The following is a 25,477-nucleotide window of genomic DNA, read 5'->3' as shown; positions in this document are numbered from 1 at the left end:
ACCACAAAAGCAATCATGCACGCACGCTTCATTACAACACAACTAAATATAAAAGACATCTTCCTCTAAAATGGCTTTGTAAAGCCCTCTTCTTATACTGTGTTGTTGCGCCGTAAAACCCAAATAAATATAGTATTTATGGTCGGTTTGGAAATGCATCATTCTGGAAGAAAAAATATATTCCAATGCAAACCATTTATGCGCTATTTGTCGAAGATGTGTTTTGTGAGGTTATGAAAGAGCCTTTCTCTAGATACGTAGGCATACCTTATTATTGCACTGAGTACATCACGTTATTAGTCCCCTACTGGTCCAAAACCAGTTCCGGGGACTATAGGAATGTGCTTTTCCGTCATTCTGTCATTCCGTCTGTCCGTCCGCAATTTCGTGTCCGGTCCATAACTCTGTCATCCATGAAGGGATTTTAATATGTTTCCATGATGAGACGACGTGTCATGCGCAAAATCCGGACCCCTAGCTCAAAGGTCAAGGTCACAATTGGAGGTCAAAAGTCAACAGGGCTTTTTTCCTGTCCGGTCCACAACTCTCCAATCTATGAAGGGATTTTAATATCACTAGGCACAACTGTACCTCATAATAAGACGATGTGTCGTGCACAACTTTTAGAACCCTAGCTCAAAGGTCAAGGTCACACTTAGCAGTCAAATGTTAACATGCCATGAACAGAGTCTGTTTCGTGTCCGGTCCATAACTCTGTCATTCATTAAGGGACTTTAATATCACTTGGCACAGATGTTCCCCATGATGAGATCCATCAAGGGATTACAATATTACTTGGCATAAATGTTCCCCTTGATGAGACGACGTGCCACGCGAAACAACCAGAACCTAGCTTAAAGGTCAAGGTCACACTTTGAGATCAAAGGTCAATAGGATTTTTTTCCTGTCCGGTCTATAACTTTGTCATGCTAAACAGAATTTAAATATCAGTTGGCACAAATATTCTCCTGGATGGGGCAACATGGCGAGCGCAAAACCCGGGCCCTAGGTCTAAGGTCAAGGTCATACTTAGAGGTCAAAGGTCAAATTCAAGAATGACTTTGTCCGGAGCTTTTCTTCTTTATGCATGGAGGGATTTTGATGTAACTTGGCATATCACCACCATGAGGCAGCCTTGATTTTAGAATTATGTCCCTTTGTTGTTACTATAAATAGATTATTTTGTTACTTTTTATTACTGGCCATAGGAAAAAATCAAGACCACTTTTCTGTGGTACAACATGCATGTTACATCCATTTTTAGATGTATTTTGACCTATCTCTACCTGGTAAAGAGTTTCTTGTGGACTTACATTATATAGATTATTTTAGGATTAGTTTCCCTTTGTTGTTACTATAAATAACTTATATAACTTTTTAACAATCGGCCAAAAATCCATATGAAAACAACTGTAGGTTTTTATATATGCAAATTTTAATCCAAGAGTTTTGTTATAACATACTGAGTACAATATTTTTATACATCATTGACAGATATCAGTTCATTATGTTATACTGCAGTAGAGAAAATTAGGTGCCTTCCGGTAGGGGACATTTTATTGCATGGCAATACTTCATTCACTTGTTAAGATTATATTCTGAATACAGATTATCACTTTTTGGCTCAAACGGTTGACACTATTCATTTACGGGAGCTCCAATTAAAGATAAATATGGATCCAATACTGTTACTTTTATTTGTATCTATCCATATGTAATAATGTTACATATACTAACATTTCATTGCAAGAGAGCTGATTTTAATTCAGTTTTCTTCAAGATGTGGCTTTATGGGATCATATGTCTCGGTTTATCACATTTCAGATTTGCTAGAGTTTTTTGGTCATGTTTTTGTTTGTTTGTTTTGGGTTTAACGCCGTTTTCAACAGTATTTCAGCCATGTAACGGCGGGCAGTCAACCGTACCAGTGTTCCTGGATTCTGTACCAGTACAAACCTGTTCTCCGCAATTAACTGCCAACTTCCCCACATGAATCAGAGGTAGTTGGCAGTTACTTGCGGAGAACAGGTTTGTACTGGTACAGAATCCAGGAACACTGGTTAGGTTGATTTCAATGAACGTAATCAATAGTTCCTTCCACATGGCTACCGGTATTATAATCTGCCCAAATGTTTTACAAAGTTTACCGACTAGAATTCGGATTCGCTTTTCAGATTAAATAGTAATCTGAAAAGCCGTTTGGGACAAGGTTTATCAAAACCGGACTTTTATTGGTATGTTATTTAAAACTTCGCTTCGTAAGGTACATTGTAATTAAAACTTTGCAGATTATAAAAAAATAGTAAAAATGTCATGACCCAACTATTTTGAGACATGTCCGCATGTTTGACGTTGAAGGGTTTGTTTTAGAAGGCGTGCTTTGTATCTATCACGATCGAATCTTTGTCATTGTTTTTGCTTTGTAAAAAGTATTTGAGCCGCACTATGAGAAAACCAACATAGTGCGTTTGCGTCCAGCATGGATCCAGACCAGCCTGCGTATCCGCACAGTCTGGTCATGATCCATGCTGTTTGCTAATGGTTTCTCTAATTGCAGTAGGCTTTGAAAGAGAACATCATGGATCCTGACCAGACTACGCGCATGCGCAAGCTGGTCTGGATCCATGCTGGTCGCAAACGCACTATGCTGGTTTTCACTTGGCGCGGCTCATATATGATCCAAATTAATATTTGAAAATAGGATAAATTACATCATAAATTCTTTGTAAACATGAAATTAACAGCTTTGTGCATCTTTTACATATAGACCCAGTATGAACATATCCTACCACTAAAACTGGCAGTATTTTAACAAAGGATCGTTATACATGATATTTAATTATGAATGTTCCTGTATGAATACAGTTATATTTAATCAAGTTATATTCATTTGATGATGATTTAGTACATTGGATATCGTCAAGTACAATTGTGTCGATGAGCATATTTTCATATTTTCTTTTCTTTTACTCGGGAAACTTAGTACATTTGTATACTTTAATGAATGGAAACTTAAAAGACGTGGAAAACAACCGCAGAAGAATCTAAGAATTATGTGCATCGATTAAAGGTTCAATGCATAATTAATTTCAAAAGAAGCAATTATTCTTAGCATTTGCATTTCACTTCCGTTATCAATTACTGCGGTTAACATACTTTAAATATAATGTATCGCTAGAATTAACATAATAGAATGAAGAAACTTTTAACTTGTCAAATTATTATATACTTTACGATATTTTCATAAATGATCACAAGCAACAAACATAAGGTAATACACTCTCATTCATAACTTTTTCCTCCAATCCAGTACTGTATACACACTATTATAGTTCGAAACGTGCATTGTGCATACTTAGCACTGCTCGTGTTGCAGTGATATTTGTTACAACTGGAAAATCACAGATGTGTGGGTCTAAAGAAGTGACGGAATGTAGAGAAATATTGAGCACCAGCGATCATTACTAATTTGCTTTGCAACGTTAACTATTTTCTAACGTTATGGCCCAAAACAAGATATTAATGCAACTGAGCATACATTGCGACACTCGCACAGTCCCAGCAAAAATATCTGATTTTACCAGTCCATCGTTTTCAACTTTACATTTAGGTGGAATTCAAGCAGCAGCTTCTCTTCTTAGACTTTCAAATATATATATTGTGGTAAATCTTAATTATATGATAGATAGTGCCAATCATCTTCCCCGCTTGTTACCTGTTGAAACATGGAAAATGCGTGTGGAAAAAAATGTGAAACAGGTAGATTTATCATAATTGTCATGACGCAGCTAGAATGGTGAAACTGTGTCACACTGTCTCGGTTTACTTTTAGTATTTGTTTTAATCTTATTTTTCTAGAAACGAGTTGTTATCTTCGTAGTTTTATTTAACTAGTTCGTTCGTGAAAAATACACAATATATATACCATTTACTCACGATTATTTTTTTATATTTTTTTTTTGGATTTTTTTTTTGGGTTAAAACTAAGACGACTGATAAGAAATACTAAAATAGTAATCTTGAAACGACGTGACATCAACATGTTCTTACACTAATGCACTAGTGTTATACCAAAATTATGACATTCACGACGTAAAAACAAATGATAAAATTGATAATCGTTGACGTTAAACAATAAGACTGGCTGTAGCAAGAACAATTTAATGTTAAAAAAACCACTGGTCAAATTTCGTCAATAGAAAAAGCAGTACAAAATACAAGACACAAGAGATGCACGTAATAGCATTGTATGTGCACAAAAACCTAAGGTATTAACAACCGTTTCTGTGGCTCTTGTTATTTTTTTTTTACTTCATGTTGGCCATGTAATAACGATATTGCATGATATCCCCATTTTTAACCTTATTATTACTTTTTATAAAAAGGACACCAACTTGCTGAACTTCTGCTGTGTGATCTAATCACCGAATTACACCTTGTGAAAGACAGCACGTGTGACTACATATAACAAGTTACTCTTTGACCCAGAACATGCTAAAAAAATTCGCAGCCTTTATCTTGAATGACGATTTGTTCCATTGACTAGTATTCATGATGACACAGTAGAACACGAGTATTTAAGTTGACATGGTACAGAATAAATTACACACACTATATCGCTTTAACAATTCAGCAAAAAGAGTTCATTTTGACTATTTAACGTGTTTTAGAAAAAAGAATAAAACGAATTAAATCTTTATGTAAAATACCCCTGTTTAGAACCTCAATAAAAAGACACCCAGTTAATACCTCTTCACGGTTCTAGGGCCTACGACAAATTCAACGTTAAAACATGCATTTTAAATGTAATTTAAAGCAATACATCATTTCAAATTAAATGTGCTAGTTGACGAATAAAGCATGGAGTTAGACACGATGAAAGGGGATGTGTGATATCTTAATATTTCAAATGACTCAAGTAGACGGTGAGAAAATAAGGTAGGTGTTTTATTTATTAATATTCTCCGAGATCTGCATGTCGATGAACTGTTACAGTAAATGTTAAGACAGCTTTTAAACCAGACAGGAAAATTATTCATTTGTGTTGTTAATTATAAGACTATTACTTCCTCTTTGATTTATTACAGGTCAAAGGATTTAGGGTTGGACCCCACGGAAGGACTACCAAACGTTGGTGGGCGGTGAGTGACCTATATTTTCTGTACACTTGCATATCATATACACACTAGTTTGGCTTAGATATTGCATACATTGTGCACACAGCTATGTATATTGTATTTCTGTGTTACGTAATTTGATCGTCTGCAGCATGCATGTAGCTAACACGTAGTGTACTTAAGACGGTGACAGAGGCCCTGACAAATATTTTTTTTATTTAAAGTACCTTTTTTAGACTTCAGAAGATGAAGTAGTTAATTTATTTTTAAAATATAAATTTAGTTTATTAGAAGAATAATGGCGGAAGTGTATCACCGTGTTTAAAACGAACGATTAAGACGCGAGCGCTATGTATCACACATTGAAGTCAGTTTTAAACCGAGGCAGGTAGAGATCCTGATCCTTTTGGGAAACGTTATATACAATATGATCATGATAATAAGAGTGTTGATAATAAAATAGTTGAAAAATATCTAAAATCTTTAGAATTATAAGAGGGGAAATTTTTTTAAATGTTTGATAATAATAATAATAATGATAGTAATAATAATAATAATATTTTTAAGAGGATAACATATTTGGCAGTAGCCCGTCTAACACATGATCCTCTAATATTAAACTTTAAAATGTAACATAGACAGTGAAGTGAAAGACATGAATTTAAAAACGTATTATGAACAAATGAATCCTTAGTGGAATAAACAGTATGAAGTAATTAAAGAATAAATGTTATTTGTAATCCGCGCACCATACCCTTAAAACTTTTATGTGAGACTGAAAAGTACAATAAAGCGTTGGATTACATATAAAAATTGATAACATTGTTATCATGTCTGCATGAAATTAAACACATGTATTAACAGAAATTGACTAAAGAAAGTATAACAACACATCATATGAAAATGTGAACACTGCAAGACAGTTACACTTCGTGATAAGAAATGAAGATAGAGAGAGAGAGAGAGAGAGAGAGAGAGAGAGAGAGAGAAAATAGAATAAAAAATATGTTGTGACAGAATTGTCATATGAATTATACACAACTAAATAGATAAGCAGAGAATAAACAACTGAAAGAAAGTGTGCAGAAAGTAATGTATATATTTCATACAAATGTAAATAAAATGATTATTTTTCATGGAACATACAATGTCTGAGAAGTCATGAATGGAAAGAATGAACAGTATACACCAATGTTATGATATTGTGGATGGTGGTGGTCAGAGAAATGGAATGCACAAATTAGGAAATATTGAAACAAACAGCCATAATAGCCCCCCACCCCCCTGAGGTTATCTTATCACTAATGCCGGATTACCATTGCTTTACTCCTAGACAGACAGCATATAGAGGTTCAAACCCCCTGGTTTTTGGTGCTATCAGTTTCTATTTCAAAAATATCACACACTACCCCATCAGGCTACAGTACCAATGAACCCTGTACCAGCAAGTAAGGAAAATATGTAAATTGGATTGATAAGAGAACCAGAGGTGATCATTAGAACAAAAGAGATTGCATGCATGTAGCTAAAACGTAGTGTACTTAAGACAGTGACAGAGGCCCTGACAAATATTTTGTACCTTTTTTAGAATCAGAAGATGAAGTAGTTAATTTGTTTTTAAAATATAAATTAAGTTTATGAGAAGAATAATGGCGGAAGTGTATCACCGTGTTTAAAACGAATGATTAAACGTGAGCTATGTATGATCACACACACTAAAGTAGCGGTCAGTTTTATACCGATCTGCAGGTAGATATCCATATCCTTTTAGGAAAGATCATGATTATTAGACTGTTGATAATAAAATACATTGTAGTTGAAAAATATCTAAAATCTTTAGAATTATAAGAGGTGAACTTTTTTTTAAAAAATGTTTGATAATAATAATGATAATAGTTTAAGAGGATAACATATTTGGCAGTAGCCCGTCTAACATAATTATGATCCTCTAACATTTAACTTTAGAACGTAACATAGACAGTGAAGTGAAAGACATGAATTTAAATAACGTATTACGAACAAATGAATCCTTAGTGGTATCAACAGTATGTAGTAATTAAAGAATAAATGTTATTTGTAATCCGCGCACCATACCCTTAAAACTCTTATGTGAGAAAAGTACAATAAGGCGTTGGATTACATATAAAATTTGATAACATTGTTATCATGTCTGCATGAAATTAAATACGTGTAATCAATTGAATAAAGAAAATATTACAACACATCATATAAAAATATGAACACTTCAAGACATTTACACTTCGTGGTAAGACATAAAGAGAAAATAAAAAATAGAAAATAGAATGAAAAATTTGTTGTGACAGAATTGTCATATGAATTATACACAACTATATAGACAAGCAGAGAATAAAATGAGAAACAATTGAAAGAAAATGTGTAGAAAATAATGAATATATTTTATACAAATGTAGATAAAATGATTCAACTTTTCATGGAACATACAATGTCTGAGAAGTCATGAATGGAAAGAATGAACAGTATTCACCAATGTAATGTTGTGCATGGTGGTGGTCAGAGAAATAGAATGCAAAAATCAGGAAATATTGAAACGAACAGCCAAAACAGCACTCCCCACCACCTCTCCCCTCCCCAGGTTATCTTATCACTATTGCCGGATACCAGTGCTTATAGCTTTATATGGTACTCCCAGACGGGCGACATATAGAAATTCAATCCCCCTGGTTATTAGTGCAATCATTTATTATTTCAAAATACCACACACTACCCCGTCAGGCTTCAGTACCAATCAAGTAAGGAAAATATGTAAATTAAATTGATTAGAGAACTAGAGGTGATCATTAGAACAAACGAGATTGCGTATATAGTTTTATTTAAAAGATACAGTTTAAGATGTTTTAAAATCAAAAATGTTTCCTATTCTAACAATAGAAGCCTCAGATAGGATCTCAAAATTCCTAGATAAAAGAAGCACTGTTTACTAGGTCATTCTCGGTAGGTGGTCCCAGGTTGTGGAATGAACTCCCTTACGAAATCAGAAATCGTGAAACTCTTAAGTCGTGTGATAGGTCACTCGTTCATCCAAAGTCCATTGATATGTCCACTGAGGGTGTCATAATTTCATTTCTATGATACTTACAAAGCGTGTTGAATGATACACACGTCCAAGAAAGGTCATGGTTAATGAAGCTAGCGATTTTCATGGACAGGGAATAATATTATTAAAAATATTAGAAGGGTCTATGACGATATGCAGCCAAACAACGGGATATGTCATTTTATCACAAACTTAATGGCAAAACGCGGGACTTAGAAAAACGACAGCAAAAACGCTACCTGAGCAACTATTTAGGTCCTGTCAATATTTTCAACATTATTTCAGTATTCAGTGCGAGAAGTATCAATAAGGCATAAAGCTGCCAAGCTTGTATAAGATAATTTGAAACATTGACATAAATGATATCAAAAGAAAGAAAACACGTATCATAGAGTCAGTCCTTTAAAATCAAGCATAACAGAAATAAAAGATGCAAATTAGTCGGAGACAATACCAATCACTAGCATTAGCTGTTTTAATAATATATCAGTTACTTCAAATTTATTCAAAGAATATAAATTAATAACGTACAAACTAATTTCAAGTGACAGTACATGTTTATTCAGTCAGTCAAGTTAATGAAACGTTATATGATTTAAGGTGACCTGTGTAAGTTAGTTTTAATTTGTTTTTAACGTAAGACCTTTCTTGTTTTTGTACCCATCTCATTTTCTTATTACCATGAAAAAAGTACTGTTTAAGTGGTAAAGATACCAAAATCAGCGCTATTTCGGTTATTAACTGCTACAGATGTCAAGATCTTTTAATCTGTGTCATATAAAGAAATATGGGTACTGTGTTTTTACAAATATTCAAATGCCTCTGGAGTTGAAAGTCACATCAGCATGGCTGCCTACCATGCAATATTTTCAGCTTATTTTGGTAAACTATAACTTTCTAACACATTTGAGATAAAGTAATTTTAATTTTATTACCACTTAACCATTTAACCAAACCTTGATATTTTCACATCATTTCATCCTCTGAAAAGTAATGTAAATTAATTTTTGTCGAAGAAATAATTTCTATAGGAAATAAAACTATTATGCAACGTTTTGATTGCGTTTTAAAAGCATTGCACATATTTTGAAAGGGACAAAATCTAACAGTTCGCAACTTCTGTGCTTCATTTCACAACTACCAACAAATTAACGATTTGAGAAATATATTTTTTAACCTTCCCATATGCAATTATACGTGTTCAGCTAACTTGAAACTCTTTCTAACGCCCATTCATACTGTATAAAGGACCACGATAGTGTGAAATGAATTTACGCATTATAAACTGCTTTCAAACTTAAAGTTTATTTTTAAATAAGTGGAATTAATCTTGATAACTTCAGTTCGTTCGTGAAATGTTATTTTCAGTTTGACTTATCATTTCACTTATTTATTTATGTTTTATTCTATTTACATTGCATTTTTATAAAAGTAAAAGAAATGAAAAAAGAAAAAACAACAGAGAAAGCAATGATTATGTTACACTATTTTTCAACGGAATCGAATGTTAGACTGTAAATAATCAATATAAGATAGGCCGGGCTAGTTTGGAGTTAAACTTAGGAATAACTTCTCAACAATTTACCAGGTTCCCACTGCTTTCATTACAACATCAAGATGTACACCTCCTTTGTAAATAAAGCATAAAAGTCAAATTTTCCAGTCTAGGCGTATTTTGTTACTGCTCTTGAAACCGATTTTCACATTGTTAGACGGTGAACCTTCTATGTGATAAGTATTGAACGCCAATCACGCCTTTGAAGGTTTATTGTCATTCGGCTGTGGTAATAGCTTTCATTCGGCAGTGCTGACTGGTCATTCTACAGAGCTAAATTAATGTCAAGTTAGCACTGTCGATTTTCAAGTTAGCACTGTCGAATGTCGAGTTAACACAACTGTATGACAAGTTACTAGTACTACTGTCGAATGACATTTAACCACACCATAATGTAAGGTGACAACATCAGAATGAAAAGTTACCACTAACGAAGGAGAAGTACAGACTGCCAAAGGACTAGTTAGCGTTGCTGAATGGCGAATGACAAGCTAGCACTGCCAATGATAAGTAATCACTGCCGAATGAAAACTTACCACAGCCTTATGATAAAAAGTGACAACATCAGGATGAATAGTTAGCACTGCCGAATGAGAAGCTAGCACTGCCAAATGACATGTTAGCACTGCCGAGTGAAAACTTACCACAGGCAAATGACAATAAACCATCAAAATTGTGTTTGGTGTTCCATAGATACGATATCTGCACCAAAACTTGAAACTTGATTAGGACTGGTTTCAATGTTTGGGAATGAGCGGAGAGACGTTTTAAGTGTTAGATAGTTTAAACATTTCAAATACATAGAATTAAAACCATTACATTATTTTGTACACATGGCCTACTTTGTTCTATCTTTTATCATTTTAAGGTAATACCTTTTCATTTTAATTGAATGAGTAAATATTCCGTATATATAACACTTGGTAGAACAAGAGTCATGTTGGGCATGACCATGTCCCCGCAAAAGTAAATGTTTCATTAAAAGGTGACCAAGGGGTGGAAATATTTTGAAAAAAAAAATACTGTTTGCATATTAGCTAAATAGACAAGAAAAGAGTGTTATCGTTCAATATGTATGCAGTAGTTATGGTTTTTACACACTGCAGTTTCTCTTGCTTGTAAACTTTAAATAAATTCCTTTCAAAAGTTTCAAGTAAATGTATGAAATGGATATAATTCAAGAAGTAAGGAAAGTGAAGTTATAGTGTTTATACTCTGCTGCACTTCGTCCATTGTGATAAATATTAGCAAAATCTATTCAATAGTTTTGGAGTTATGCTCCGAACAACGTCTTATGAGTAAAACAAAGGGAAAAATTTAAACAGTAAGCATGGTAAAGCTATGGTTCTTGCACAGTACACTTCCCCCACAAAGTTCTCAATCTCAGTAAGCATGGTAGAGCTATGGTTCTTGCACAGTACACTTCCCCACAAAGTTCTCAATCTCAGTAAACATGGTAGAGCTACGGTTCTTGCACAGTACACTTCCCCACAAAGTTCTCAATCTCTGTGTCCAGTTTTAACAAAATCCATCCCTTCAACATAATTCTTCCAGATGAGGTAAAGATACATACACTGAAAAGGGTCCTAGCTATGTGTGGCAGGTCTGTGAACGTTGCCCATTTTATATAGAATATATAGGTCATAATATTTATTTGAGTTGAATCTCTTGATCAGAAGTTTTAACAAGAATTGGACTTCTACTCTGAACAGAACAGTTATGAATTAATCACAAAAAGAGGCAATTCAAAAAGTAAAGGAGACATAGTAATGATTCTTGTACACTACTTGCTTTCTCAACTGACCTCTGCCAGTGTGTGAAATACTGGCCTCTGTCAATGTGTGAAGTTTTAATGAAATCCCTTCGATAGTGTTTTAGTTATTCCATGGACTTAATAAAAAATGGGAGATAATTTAAAAAGTAAGAAAGACAGAGTTCTTGGCCTTGTAAAGTGCACTGATTCTTTATGGTCTCTGCAATTTAATATTCACTTCAATAGGCTTAGTCTGAACTTAAGCTTTGAATTTAGCTTTCCCTGTTGGATATATATGCTCGTGTTCCCCCTTCAGTTTGATGCTTATCTTTATTTTTTTTATGGACATATTTTGTTTTTCGTATTTTGATTGTGATGTTTGAGCACAAAATCCATGAAACCTTTTTCGTGATATTCACGAGTATTCAAGGGAATTACCAATACAGTCTATAAAGGAGATCATATTAAATTGAAAAGCAACTAAGCAAAATAATAGCAAACTCGGTTCGTGACGTATGACATTGCAGTAGTCATGTTTATATCAATACACAGTATATAAGTTTAATTGTATCAGCCATTCATTTAAACATTGGATCAGATTCACAAAAATCGTGTATGAAGAAGACTTCAAAATGAAAAACACTTTCACGAGCCAAAATATTTTGGCATTTAACGAATTTATACTGATATGTCAGATAGCTTCTTCGTCTGTTTTCTAAATTGTATTGTTAGAAACATCAAGGATAGAGCTTCATAATTTATCACGCTTTTCATTCGGTATTACCAATGCTTGATCAGATGTAAAAACGTATTTCCTTTATCTTATACTCACACGTATCCTTACTTATTTTGTCTACTATTAGAATATATATTGATATGTTACATGTGTTACAAATGTAGGATAGCTGTCAAATGGCGAATTGTTTATATTTCCAATACTGAAGCGTCATCCTTGACATATGTGAACAATATTGAAATGTGCTACTTTAGATTTGAAGTATCGATAGTGTACCTAGCTAGTGTATCGTTTGTTGTGTTTACACATTATTTTATAGTGTACACAATATGGGTCAAAATGTAATTCAGTGAAAAAGTAGGTACATATTTATAAACTATAATCTCTTTGGTCTTAGTGATGCACCTTCGAAGTGGAATTTTTGAAATAAAAATGAGGAGAAACCCAGTCTACTATAGTACCAACAATTAACATATAATTGTATAGATAATACATAATAAACACACAGTAAGCAGAGGACACCAAAACCTAATATTTTCATGATAGCTTAGTAGTTTAATATCTTGTGCACCTCATTGAAATGCGATTTTTCTTAAAACCCTTAATCCGTAACCTTATCAGTAAAATGATATTGCATAATATGGTGGGTTTATAAGTGAACATGTATTAAATATTATTTAAATCATCGCTTTGAAATTTGATTTTAATTGTGCTTCAGCGTTTTTCACAGTGAAATATATCATACCTCCCCGCCACACTCAAACACCAACACACTTAGGAAAGAGAAGTAAGAAAAATTCCACTTTGCCACTTACAAATATGATAATCAAAATTGTTGAAAATCTGATTGAAATCATCGCTTAAAATGTTACACACAGGATTTCAGATCTTACCTTGGAAAGACATTGTTCATTAGTCAGGCTGAAACTGTAACAGCTCACCCGCAATTTATTATTTGGCCAGTATCTAACCATTTTCTAGTAAAAAATAAATAAAATATACACTCTGTATTCTTAAAAAATTGTGATCAACCGTTTTCTAAAGACAAATTTTTACGTGTATTTTTGTGACTTTTAAACATCGGGGCTTTGTGGTAAAATGATTAAAGTTATATCTTTATGTAATTCAGTATTTGAATGAAACTAGAAAAATCTGTCGCTTTTATTTATCATATTGAAGTCAAAGGTGACGTTTAATAAAACACTATGAAGGTTAAAACAATTATAAAATGAAAAGTTTAATCTTATTTTATTATGATAGATAATTTTGAATTAGTTTTTGGATGATATATCGGTAGCATGTGTAACTGGATTACATTTTGTAACATATTCTGCCTTGTAAGCATATTTACTCATGTATAAAAGTCCAAATGATATGTGTTTTGAAAAAATAGTTTCAGTGGAAATTATGAAATGTGCTCTTTTTAACCAATGAAAGTCTGTAGCGTTGCTTTTACTTTAAGATGTTAATATTTTGTCACGGAATGCTTAGGGACTCTGCAACTTTATCACAGAACGCTTGGGGACTCTGACACTTTATTATGGAATGCTTGGGGACTCTGCAACTTCATCACGGAATGCTTGGGGACTCTGCTACTTGATCACAGAACGTTTGGGAACTCTGTTACTTTATCGCAGAATGCATGGGGACTTTGCAACTTTATCATGGAATGCTTGGGAACTCTCCTGTTTTGTCATGGAATGACTGGGGGTTGTTTTATCAGGAATGCCTGTGGCTCTCCGATTTTATCACGAAATTCTTCGGGGCTCTCCTGTTTTTTCACGGAATCCTTGGGGGATATCTTGTTTTATCCCGGAGTGCTTAAGTCTGTCCTATTTTGTCACGGAACTACACAAAAATTAACCTAAACAACACAATTAATAAATCGAAAGAAAATAAAACAAGCTTAGAATAGTCATATGAAATGAAAAGCAACCAACGCACACGAAATGAAAACCCAAAAAAGATAGAAGACAAAAATAAAAATAGAATCTTGTAACTCTGTTAATTAACCTTTATTCCGAAAGGAGGGAATATGCAGGGCTTTTTCCGCACTTTTGATAAAGATAAATATCACGAATGGTCAGACTTCAGCTAAATGTGAGGACTTGTCATGATCACATGATTCAGTAAAAAGTAACAAATTCTCAAGACTGCATATACGGTTTTCTTTACGTTCCCTTATGTATAGATACATTCAAACACTGTTGTATTGTCTGTTTTGAGAGGACCTTCGTTCTTAGAATGTGGACATTTGCTTTTAGAACTCTATCAATGTTTCGAACTTTGCATAGGTCGTAACGTTCATGTCATGTCTTTATTTCAAAATGTAGAGCTTCATAGAATTCACAGAATGTCATTGAGAATGATGAGGAAATGAACTACACGAATAATTAACATATACATATAGTAAAAGAAAATCGCAAAGGAATAAGAAAGCTTGAAATAGTCCCTATTTTGCAGATGCGTTTGAAGTAATAGAAAATATTTTAAAGTTGTACAGGAATGTCAAAAGCAGACGAAAATATTACTGCAAACGAAGAAATTGCCTAAATCTGATTAACACCCACAGAAACGTATGTCAAAAACGGTGTCTGTTTCAAAGAATCTCTTTTAACTACTTTCGAAAATTATTAACGCGACGTCAACATCATGACCTCCGCAGTTAAGTGTTATCTAATTGTCTAATATTTACAAAAGTTTCAGAAAGTGAATAGCCTTAAACTCTTTACAGAAGTTTCAGTTAGTGTGAATACTGTTTCAAAATATATGTAGTGTCTATATCAAATGGATATACTCGCTGTAGAAACAGTTTAAACCTTTGTATCGGAACATTTTGAGTACCCATGGCACACTAAAACACATTATTTAAGTAGATACATGAACAGTAGTTAAAAAAGCAATAATGATAAAGATCCATCCGGAAATAACCACATTCAACGAATACAATTCCGAAACAAACACTACGGTAGAGTATGTATAGAGGCTTACACAATAGACATTTAACCTTAATCGTTTTGCGACCAGTGCAGACCAAGATCAGCCTGGTCTGCACTGTTCCCTATTCAGTCAGTAAATTTTCACTTAAAACCTCTTCGAATAATAAATGGCATTGCCCAAATTGAATGATTGACCAGTCCATTTTAGAAATATAGCAGGCTAAAGGTTAAACAAAAATACATACACGAAGTAAAACAAATAAACACCAAGAATAAAACAAACAGATAAAGACTTCTTGGGACGGTCAGAGGCAAAACTCACAACTGTGCAATTGCGTACAAAGCCTTAAACTTAATCCACATGTTTTGTTGTTAAAGGAAAGTGTAACGATAGATGAATCATTTATAAACGTAATGATAAAAAAGGCACATGTATAAAACACAGTGATAATCGTGTAAAATACAGAATAACTACAAACGCATATACTCGATGCCTTTGCTAAACGCAGAGCAACAAGAGAAACATAATTAAGGTCCAATGAAAAGGGTCAGAAGACAAATATTATAGCAGTTCTCAGTCCCAGCTGGCCTTTACATGCTTTAGAACTGCCAATTATAGAATATATCACATGTGTCCTATAGCAGGGCTGAACACCAACCATGCGATGTGTCTCAAAATAGTCTTGTCATGTCATGTTTTAAAAAGGCTTATACTCCTATTAAGATATTGGGACATTTTCCATGGCAGTCATATTTTGAAGTATTGTACCTTGTTGCAGGAATTTATATAAATCATTTTTGCCATTCAATGACACTACATGAATTATTTATCTACCCAAATTCTACGTAAGCTAGACAAACCGAATCATTTTGACAATTTCTGTCTGATACTATAAAATTTCGTTGGTAAAAACTTTAAAGTTGACATAGCGGTATATCGATCTTTACAGTATATTTTGACAAGAGTTGAATGTTTTAAAATGATGAATTAAAACTATTTACCATTAATGTTATCTTGTGTCTACATCGTTTTAAACTTGTTAAATTACGCAATTACATGAAATTGCATGCTTCAGTTAACGCTAAGTCGAAATATTTACATTTTTTTTGACTGATACTAAACGAAAATTGAAGCCGCACTTCTTTATTTCTAATTAGCGAAATATAAATGTGACCAAATAATTTAATAATCTATATCTAGAACTACAGAATAATGAAAGTTGAAAGAGTTTTAAAAGTCAGACTTAAACAAACGTCTGTAGAAGTCTCCAAGATAGAAGGTTGGGTAAGAAAATGTAATATTTTAATTTAGAATTGCTAGTGTTTTACGTAATAGAGAGAGATCAAAAATCAAAACAGATTTATTGACATATAAAAGATCCATTGGCGTTTATTCCCGTTCATATCTATTTATCCGCTAACGAATAAACATATTGATATATGAATGACAAAATGCTAGAAATATTTAGTTTGCTGTGGGGCTGGAGATGGGGGAGGGGTCTAAACAAACATTTTTTTTTATCCAAAGGCGTTTATTTAATTCAAACGTTTTTGTCCACTTTGATTAACCATAATCATTTAAATGTTTTTACGTTCACAAACTTTAACGATAGCAACCAATCATACGTGAAACAAGGTAGAGTTGAACACATTAACGTCAGTATATGCGAACAAGGATACATAATTGAATACGTTCAGTCAAAACGTCAGTTTAGAATGTTGAAAAGCTACTACCGCAGAAGATGCGATGGTTTTCTTGCAGCTATGACGAAAACGTAGCGACTTTCTAGCTGTAATATTTACAATACACTTGACATGACGTTCTTTTTTATTGGTGGCAATATTGTTTATTGATTATATCATTTTTTCATTGTTACTGAATGGTTCGAATCATGAAATGCAATTAACTGCAAAGAAAATTACATAATCCGTTTACATTCTTGACTAATAGTAAACAAACAAACAAACTTCTGAAAGACGAAAATGTTTTGATTTATGACCTACTTCATAGGTAATTACCCATCGTTAATGTAAAACAGCACATTTTGAAAGTAAAATGACAGAGACCAAGACACATCACATTATTACTTTGTACCTTATGTTATTGTTGATCTGGTTGACCAAAACAGTTATATTCCCAGCCCATAGGGTAAATAGCGTGGGTAAGAAATTTCGTTAAATCTCTGCTTATATTCATTCTCTGTCCGCTACTCATGTTGGGGAATGCTTTCTTGAAGAAAAGAAATTATGTCCAATATATTTATGTACTATCTTACGTTTTTATGGTGACATCTAATAGAGAAAAATATTATGTTTATATATTGATTCCAACAGATTCATCACTGTTGTTTCTTTGGCACCTGAGATCAAATTTATATTAATTTATAAAAAAAAGTATCTTTAGTTTATAATCATGGTTACTTTCAAATATTTATATTTAAGGACAAACTTAAAAAGATAAAAGGTAAGAATAGATTTCTCGGAAGCTCAGAGCACCCCAAACACAGTCACAGAGCCTTGCATCGCAAAGAATGTCCGCAACAAAAAGAAACTTCAAGGGAAAAATATAGTAAACGGGTTGCTTCAAAAATCCAACATTAAGTACATTTTAATTATATGCAAAAATACAAGAAAGTGTGTGTGTGTGGGGGGGGGGGGGGGGGGGGGGGGGGGGGGGCAAGGTTAAAGGTAAGGAGTAGATAAAAAAAATGGGTGGGGTGTTTGGAGAATGTGGAAAAAACGAGGATGAATATTCAGCAGGGAAAGCTATATAATACGCAGTCTCCGTACGCCGTACACCAAAGCAGCGCAAACACGTACGTACACAAGACACGCACGCACACACACACCACTGATAGATACATACGAAAAAAAACAGACAAGCTCGAAAAAAACGACACAGTGGGGCACCACCCAAGGACGGCCCGGTGGCCAAAAATATGGTCGGCACGAAAACTCAGTAAAAGGAGAGGGTGCAAATGCAAAAGGGGGGAAAGGGGGGTGGGGGCGATGGGAGGTAGGGAGGAAAGGGAGGACGAGGAAAAAACTCTAACAACAAACGACACAACATACTTGGCAATCACGTCATATATACGAGATGAAAACTTGTATACAAGACTGTTATTATATATTACAGGTCAGTTTGCAATATGACTTCCTCATTTAAAAATATTTCTCAGTCAAAAACTATTCGACAACAATCGGCTGTTAAATATTGCCGAGTATTGTGAGTAATTCTCCAAAGCGGTTTGTGTTCAATTCATCTCAAGCTCTTCAACTTTGTCCAATTCTTTGCTTAATTGTGACAAAAGAAGTATAAAATAGTTTGAACTCTGCGTCTAACACTAATGAATTCATGTCATGTATTAAGCAAGGACGATGTATACTCTGCTGTCGTAGTCTTTCGGAATATCATTACGAACGAACGTGTTTCAATTAGACACTTACTTCCTGGTTATAAAAGCTGTCTGAAATTTCTTAAATATGACACGATTCTTCTGCAGAATGCTAAATCTGTAGTTATATTGCTTATTATTGCAATAAAACCTGAAAATGGTGAAAAAAGTTTTACCTAGAAATGTAGATTTGCAAACTTTAAATGCAAATAAATTATGAAAATTAGAAGTGAAAAGTATTGTATAAATGGGCAATATGTAGTTCCTTGGTATTAAAGACACGTTTAACAATAAATCATGACAATACTTTGAAACTATATAAGAAATAAGAAAATTATAATATAAATTACAAAGAAGTTACAAAATCAAAATTAATTTACATAGAAGGAAAACAAGTTATCTGGAGAGACAACATACTTTCCTAAGCATACCAATAAACCCACATCCTACGAATTGCTGCATGACGAAACAACCCACATAAAAGATACAATCTGCCTTGATCGGTTTGAGACTAAAGTTATTTTTTTAACTTAATCTATTTAACGTGTGAATATGTCTGCTTTGAAATGTGGCTATTCCTTTGTTTTCATCTTTACTTGAAGGTTCCATACGATTATTTCCTCATACATTACAATGTCCATCACTGTTAGTTGTGATATTCTATTTTAGACATCATTAATGATTTTGATGCTTATTTCGTTAGCTCGTTAAATCCAATTGTGCTAAGCAATACCGTCTCTAATGACGTCGCGAGAATGCTGATTCTAATGCATTATAAAGCGCAGTTTGGTCCATTTTTCATAACAAGAAAAGATACCAAAGAATTACAAAACGAACACTGTACGGCTAAAATTATCATACAAACATGCTATTTTTCAATTTTACATTTAAAATGATAGCCCTTTCAAACTTTGATTTTCGTCTTTGACTGCCAAATAAAATAAGGAGATCGAAAAATAGAGCACAGAAAGTGAAATACCCATTACCAATCCTACGAAGGTGGTGCCCAATAGTGTTCCCCTTCCTTAATTACTATCAGGTTCTAAGGCGGTGCCCAACTGTAGTACTGTCATGTACTAGGGCGGTGCCCAACTGTATTGTTCTACCTTAATAAAATCTATAAGAAGATCCTTTGGAAGCACAGAATGTAACCAAGCAAAATAATAGCAGACTCGGTTTGATTGAGTCAGTTGATGAGAGGTAATGGAAAGTGCAACAACCCTCACGCCCCCTAGCACCGTCTTAAACAAAGATATTGAATGGACTCCATGATCCCAAAGGACCAGAAAATATAACAAAACAAAAAAAGTCCTGTCAAAAAAACAAAAAAAAACAAAAAAAAAAAAAACAAAAAAAAAAAAAAAACAACAGTAAATCACCGTACCCGATTATTAATATAAATAATTGTTTCTCACTGCCTGTTTTTGTGACTAGACCGTAATTTTGATTGTTTTAAGACAGACGTGTTATACAATCATATTTACTAATTTTTCCTGTATGATATGCTTTTTATTTCGTTTATAATTAGTGGAAATGTATGGATTAAGAGATTAGAACAATTTTCGGTATATAACATGCCTAATTAGCTATATTTTTAAAATGTATCTGCCTATTGTTGTAAGGTTACAAATGCAGATATAAGCGAAATTAAGTATTCAATATCTATATTAACCTTTAGCCTGCTGACGGCAAGTGATTCTGCCTTTGCGACCAGTGCAGACCAAGATCATCCTGCACATGCGTGCAGTCTGATCATGGTCTGCACTGTTCGCTATTCAATCAGTAAATTTTCAGTGAACACTCCTTGAATAATAAATGGTACTGCCCAGATTGAATGATGGACCAGTCCATTTTAGAAATTTAGCAGAGTAAAGGTTACAGCTGTGTCATTTACAATCAGTAAATCTATGTATATTTATCAATTCCTCTAAATCTGCAGAAGAAATATTTCCTGTTTCGAATGGGTTTTTTTATACGGTGGACTTTATCCATTAGTAAAAAAATGTTCTTTATTAATTTACACATTATATATATATATGGCGATGTATTCTATGTCTTTAAATACACGTACTGCTCACTTATGAAACTTTAAAGCACCAATGACAATGTACAATTTCAGTGCACTTTCTAAAGTTTAGTTATTTACAATTTTACTGCTTGTTTTTTTATTTGTTTCGTTTCTTAACTATTCCAAATGAAAAAAATGCCGTAAAACTAATTTACCAGAGAGAAGCAAATAAGAGCAAGCTGCCTTAATGTTTAATAAATAAATAGATAAATACCTTACTTGTGTCATACATAGAAAAAGTAAAATATTTTACATTTGATATGTTAACACTTTGTTGAGAAAACAGTGCTACCCAATTCTTTATTCAATTCCGAGACCTTTATCTTATTTAAATGACTCTGCCAACATAGTTTAGGCAATTCTGTATGGTTATACAGATTGGTGTCACGTGTACAATTTAAAGTTGACGATTCTAACGATCAGAATTATCAAAGGGGATCTTTTTCCTGTCGAATAAACACAATGAATGGTCATATAATATGTCACATCTTCGTCAATTAACTAAATTTGACTGGTTATTGTGGAAATGTATCCAGTACGGTCCATCTTAAACGATGAACTGACCTCCCGCTGAAATTATTTCAAGTGTTATTGACATTGTGTTGACATGGTAGGGGTTGTCCTTCTCAACAGAAAGACAGAAAACAGCAGTGACGACAGTGTTAAAGGAACGCTGAAGGCAGTACGTTAAGAAAATTAAATGAAATTAACCCGCTACACGCTCTCTATTCTGTTTCCGATTGTTAAGGCAAGGAAATTCCTAATGTTCTTTGAAATGCGTCTAACCTAATCAGTTTACAGGAATAACACGCTCTGGACCAAAGCTTGTTTACGGACCCCTTTGAGAATTGTTTAATAATTTTGTTTTTTTGTTTTAGATAGTCAAGTTTTCCATCATAATCATCGGGCAAACAGAAGTCACTGCAATTAAACAAAATTGAATCAGTTCTGTATTCACTGGCATAATGTTTTCCATTTCCTTTGGTCAGTTCCAATCAAGGATTTTTATTCCAGTGGGCTACATGTATTAATGTTTTGTGTGTTTAACAAAACTAATTTCATTTCCAAAACGTCGGGTTTTTGGATACGGACGTTCCCTTATCCCTTTTATGGTATCCCGCAGACTATTTGGAATTACGCTGACTTGATTGTGAATAAACCCACTGATTCCCATACGTCAACAGTGCCTTATAATTCAATCTATTATTCATCATCGGTTGAAGACGCGGATGTAATGAAGTACATTATTTGATTATGCAAATTTAAGCAACATTCTCAAATCCTACAGTTTTAACACACGATTTATATGGTTAAATTAAGTTTTTCGTTTTCATGGTGTTTAATTATTTTTAAAACAATCAATTTTGACGGCCTATTTAATTATCCACTGAAATAAATAGAATGACAATAATTGCATGTTCTTTTAACGAGAAGTCTAGGTTTTTGTAATGTTTTTGTTTCCAGTAACTCATCAACAGAAAACGTTGTTTTATGTTTTGTTTGCAACGTACCCTATATTTATCTAACAAAGAGAGAGAGAGAGAGAGAGAGAGAGAGAGAGAGCGAGAGAGAATATCTCACATAGTTGCAATTACGATTTGACTTGTTAAGCAGTATTGTTTCATGAATACAATTTTATCGTTTCAGTGTGCTGGAGATCCGAAAGGAAAAATCACGTGACGCAGCAAGATCGCGGCGCGGAAAGGAAAACTACGAGTTCTACGAACTGGCTAAGCTTTTACCACTTCCAGCAGCCATTACAAGTCAGCTGGACAAAGCGTCCATCATTAGATTGTCAATTAGTTATCTAAAGCTTAGGGATTTCTGTGGACATGGCGATCCGCCTTGGACCATAGATGGACAAACTCCTAACAAGAATCTGAAAGGTACTTTTTAACATTTTATGTTCTCTAACAAGAGTATTAAAGTGTGCTTAGCATGGTCATTGATACACATTACAAGTGCAGATAAAGTGTCAAGTCGGGTGTTGCAGTGATTGTATACTTATCAAGTCATTCTAGTCAAACGTTGCAGTGATTAGGCAACTATTCAGGCAGACTTTTTCACATTCAAGGGCTGCAACTGGTTTAATTACAATGCAGATAGCAACAGTGTCGTGTGTATCAGTTCAAGCCCTGGAATGCTCACAAGCTGTTTAAAGCGTGCAATTATAATATGTACATTTTCCAGTTACAAACCTATCCAAGAGTCTCTCCCAGGAGCCGAGTCCGCCTCTGTCAGGAGCCGAGTCCGCCTCTCTCAGGAGCCGAGTCCGCTGTTATTTTGCTTTGTTGCTTCCAAGCAATTATTGTTTAGTTCTTATAGAGTTTATAAAGATATTGAACACCTATTCATGATTACACACCTTTTCAAGCGCTAAGAGTGATTACATGCATAATCAAGCGTTTTCGTGATTATAAACTGTCAATGTGACGTGATTACCTTCCTATTCAAGCAGAACAGTTTCCGTTCCATGCTCCACCTTACAAGTTTTAAATGCAAAATATTTTTATTCTGTCAGATTCATTTGTCTGGGAATTTCTAACGTTGTTTCGTTTACAATATATCTGCTTTTATCAACGACAGCTTGTTTTACACCTATCTTGTAGCTGATCTGCGATAGCATGATGCAGCTGTTCAAACGAAGCGTGAACGAAGCTATCGCGCCGTATCTTGTTTATTCGCACTGCCTGTAATGTTCCCAATACTCTTGGAACATAACATATATTACAAGTGAACCGGAATCATTTTGGCATAATGTTGGCAGGGCTTCACTGGTTCTACTGTCTGTTAGTGATACTATGACAATTATCAAATTGTTTCCAATCGTCCATGATAAGATTTTAAGATTTCTATGGGTGGATTTTTATGTGTGGCTTGCTTTTTGTGGTGTGAATTTCAAACAAGAATTCTGCCAGACTCGGCTATTGAGGATATTATAAGATTAAGTTACGTAACACAGTAAGGACGTATTATCAAAGCATTGCCTATTAAATCACTTATTTCATTTATGAAGTACAGCTGATTCCCTTTATGAATGTTTGATTGTTAGCAGGGTCTTGTGTTATTTTCGAATGTGAAAGTCCTTGTGTTATTTTCGGATGTGAAAGTCCTAAGTTAATTTGAAAATCTGTTGTAATATTCAAATATATTAAAACTTTAATTCTGTTTTTCGTATCGTTTCAGCATTCATTGCACTTAAAACCTAAGCTAATTACACTTTAATAAATAATATATCAAATACGGAAATGAATTAAATTGAAAAAAAAACACTCTTATTTCTTAATTAAAATTACACTTTTGAAGACACTAGTGATATGATAAATGGAAAAGGATAATAGAATTGTACTTGCGTATTCTTGTTTATACTAGTTTAGCTGAATCATTTTCAACGTAAGCTACATTATGCGCGTACGTCTGTTGAATTCTTGAAAGAAAATCAAATTTATAAGGCCATTGGAAGCGTAGAACGGAGACAAGCAAACTAATCGCAGACTCGGTTTGATTTTGTCTATTATGGCAGGTAATGAAATCTAATACACCAGTCACGCCCAGTCTTCCAGTCTTCTAGCATTGGCTTCAGTGGAAGTTTATTTTACAACAACATCGAATGACACTAAACGAAGCACTTAGTCCAAAGCCATGTTTAAATAACGCATCCTTTCCATAACAAAACCAAATAGCATTTCATGTATGTATGTGTAAAGATTGACACAAAAAACCGACACTAATATGTCTTTTATGTAAAGGAATGGCTGAAGTAGGGAAGCACTATTTCATGGTGCATGTATTGCGCCATTTATAGTTGGCCAGCTTATGAGCGTACGAGGGTTGTTTAAAAATAACGTAGACTCTTGCTGCCGAAAGCAATGTGAGATATATGTCTTTGTGTAATTCGGTCATACATTTTTTTGTAACATTTTTTGTTGATATGCGAAGCGCGTAGAACGTTTTAATTACCATAGCTACGAATAATCGGTTGGTGCAGTCGCATTTTCATCTGTCATGATTTGAACTCAACTGCTAATGGTCGCACTGATAGCCCACTTTTTACCTGAAAATACGATAAAGTGCAGCACCAAGTCAATGTGACATACACTGACTGAAAGTATGGTGTCATTCGAACTGGGAAGCGGAAATAAACAATGTTTGAACTAAGTGAGTATTGCTATTGATAATGAACGTAAAGTCGTTATCGGCTAGCATAGATAATCAGATATTTGCTTAGTTATGTAAAGATTTCGGCAAACACCAGCTAAAATTTATAAACTGATGAAGTAGACGTTACAAGAATGTTCACTTATCTATGTCTTGATCTTCAAGTGGTACAGACCATTTGCAAATGAATTGCTAAAAGACAGTGAAGGTCGAGTGAGAAAACAAAAATTAGTGATTTGACGTCAACGTCAATCTATGACACAACTGCTCATCTCTGTCTGAGATGATTGGCATAATTGTTCATACTGTTTTCAGTATTCCAACCAAACAACTTCTTAAGACTTAGATGTTATTTATTAAAAAAAATAAACAATACAAATTGATGAAAACTTCATGAATGCATCTAGATAAAGTCCTGACGTCGTTAACGTCGTTGAAATATAATCACCGTGCGCCGTGTTAGTGTAAGGAGGCATAACTGCTAATTGTATGAACATAATCACGTCAAATTTGTAGTGCAATTAATAGAAAGATTAAGAATCATGATGGTGTATTTCTTGTTTTGTTTCGTTAAGTCTACGTTATTTTTGAATAGCCCTCGTAACCGCGTTATCCGTTAGGTCCCGCGGAGTAAGTTAAAAGTTTGTAGACGTCCAATGAGTTATACTGCAATCAAATTA

At 33.9% G+C, this 25,477-nt stretch overlaps 1 protein-coding gene across 3 annotated transcripts in view; it reads left to right on the top strand.

The window, feature by feature from the left end:
* LOC123529391 (protein trachealess-like) overlaps positions 1–25,477 on the top strand; it is a 52,664-nt gene that overhangs the window by 13,609 nt on the left and 13,578 nt on the right. For 2 of the 3 annotated variants that reach the window (XM_045309722.2, XM_045309713.2), the window contains exons 3-4: positions 5,088–5,141; positions 22,287–22,525. In XM_045309722.2, coding sequence (XP_045165657.2) covers positions 5,088–5,141; positions 22,287–22,525 — 293 coding nt within the window. Of the gene's footprint in view, positions 1–4,732; positions 4,939–5,087; positions 5,142–22,286; positions 22,526–25,477 lie in introns of those variants that run through there. The other variant, XM_045309730.2, reaches the window with a different exon arrangement.

The sequence above is a fragment of the Mercenaria mercenaria genome, chromosome 1, assembly GCF_021730395.1.
Source record: "Mercenaria mercenaria strain notata chromosome 1, MADL_Memer_1, whole genome shotgun sequence".
In the NCBI taxonomy this organism is placed as follows: domain Eukaryota; kingdom Metazoa; phylum Mollusca; class Bivalvia; order Venerida; family Veneridae; genus Mercenaria; species Mercenaria mercenaria.
This window is presented reverse-complemented; position numbering and strand designations above follow the sequence as displayed.